This window comes from Mizuhopecten yessoensis, unplaced genomic scaffold, assembly GCF_002113885.1.
Source record: "Mizuhopecten yessoensis strain PY_sf001 unplaced genomic scaffold, ASM211388v2 scaffold2411, whole genome shotgun sequence".
NCBI lineage: Eukaryota > Metazoa > Mollusca > Bivalvia > Pectinida > Pectinidae > Mizuhopecten > Mizuhopecten yessoensis.
The window spans coordinates 681,196-682,757 of record NW_018404533.1 but is presented as its reverse complement, the minus strand read 5'-3'; the positions used below and the strand labels follow the sequence as shown (position 1 = coordinate 682,757).

Below are 1,562 nucleotides of genomic sequence, written 5' to 3'. Positions count from 1 at the left end.
ACATGGGGCATATATGAAGGTAGACACGGAACATGGGAGATAAATGAAGCTAGACATGGGACATCGGGGATATATGAAGCTAGAAATGGGACATATATATGAGGCTTGACATGTGACATGGGAGATATATGAAGCTAGACATCGGACATGGGGGATATATGAATCTTGACTTGGGACGTGGGGATTATAGGAAGCTTGACATGGGTCATGGGGGTTATATGAAGCTCGACATGGGTCATGGGGGATATATGAAGCTTAACATGGGACATGGGGGATATATTAAGCTAGATATGGGACATCAGGGATATATGAAGCTTGACATGGGTCATGGGGGTTATATGAAGCTCGACATGGGACATGTGGGATATATGAAGCTTGACATGGGACATTGGGGATATAGGAAGCTAGGCATGGGATATGGGTGGATATATGAAGCTAGATATGGGACATCGGGGATATATGAAGCTAGACACGGGACATGGGGGATATATGAACATAGAAATGGGACATGGGGGATATATGAAGCTAGATATGGGACATCGGGGATATATGAAACTTGACATGGGACATGGGGGACATATGAAGCTAGACATGAGACATGGGACATATGGGACATGGGGATATATGAACCTAGACATTAGACATGGGGGACATATGAAGCTAGACATGGGACATGGGGGAAATATGAAGCTAGACAAGGGACTTGGGAGATATATGAAGCTAGACATGGGATATGGGGGATATATGAGCCTAGAAATGGGACATAGGGGACATATGAAGCTAGACATGGGACTTGGGGGACATATAAAGCTAGACATGATACATGGGACATATGGGACATGGGGATATATGAAGCTAGACATTGGGCATGGGGGACATATAAAGCTAGACATGGGACATGGGGGAAATATGTAGCTAGACAAGGGACTTGGGAGACATATGAAGCTAGACATGGGATATGGGGGACATATGAAGCTTGACATGGGATATGGGGGAGATATGAAGCTTGACATGGGATATGGGGGAGATATGAAGCTTGACATGGGATATGGGTGATATATGAGGCTTGCATGGGACATGGGAGCTATATGAACCAAGAAATGGGACATGGGGGATATATGAAGCTAGACATGGGACATGGGGGACATATGAAGCTTGACATGGGACATGGGGTATATTTGAAGCTTGACATGGGACATGGGGTATATTTGAAGCTTGACATGGGATATAGGGGATATATGAAGCTAGGCATGGCTCCTTTAAGAATTAGATGCTAGTTGGGGATCACAATGGAAAGTCCATACAGTTTCACAGGGAATAGGGGTCCATACTCTACAGCACAGCCATGTAGTAGACAGATTATTTAACTGTAATTACCACATTACTACACTATGAAATGTATCCCTGCTATTCAGCTTACCAGGTAGAGGACAACATTTTGTTGATCAGATCTGAGAGACGACATATCCTGTAGACATCATTGATATATATGTGTAATACACAGGTACATTCAACACTGCCTCCATTCCACAGCTGTAGGGCTTGAGCTATTCTCCTAACAC

At 44.0% G+C, this 1,562-nt stretch overlaps 1 protein-coding gene across 1 annotated transcript; it reads left to right on the top strand.

Annotated features, from left to right (window-relative positions):
• Nucleotides 1–417: 417 nt before the first annotated feature.
• Nucleotides 418–915, top strand: LOC110445897 (suprabasin-like). Its single transcript, XM_021490747.1, has one exon. It carries the CDS (start codon nucleotides 418–420, stop codon nucleotides 913–915), a length of 498 nt encoding a protein of 165 aa, XP_021346422.1.
• The last annotated feature ends 647 nt before the right edge of the window (nucleotides 916–1,562 follow it).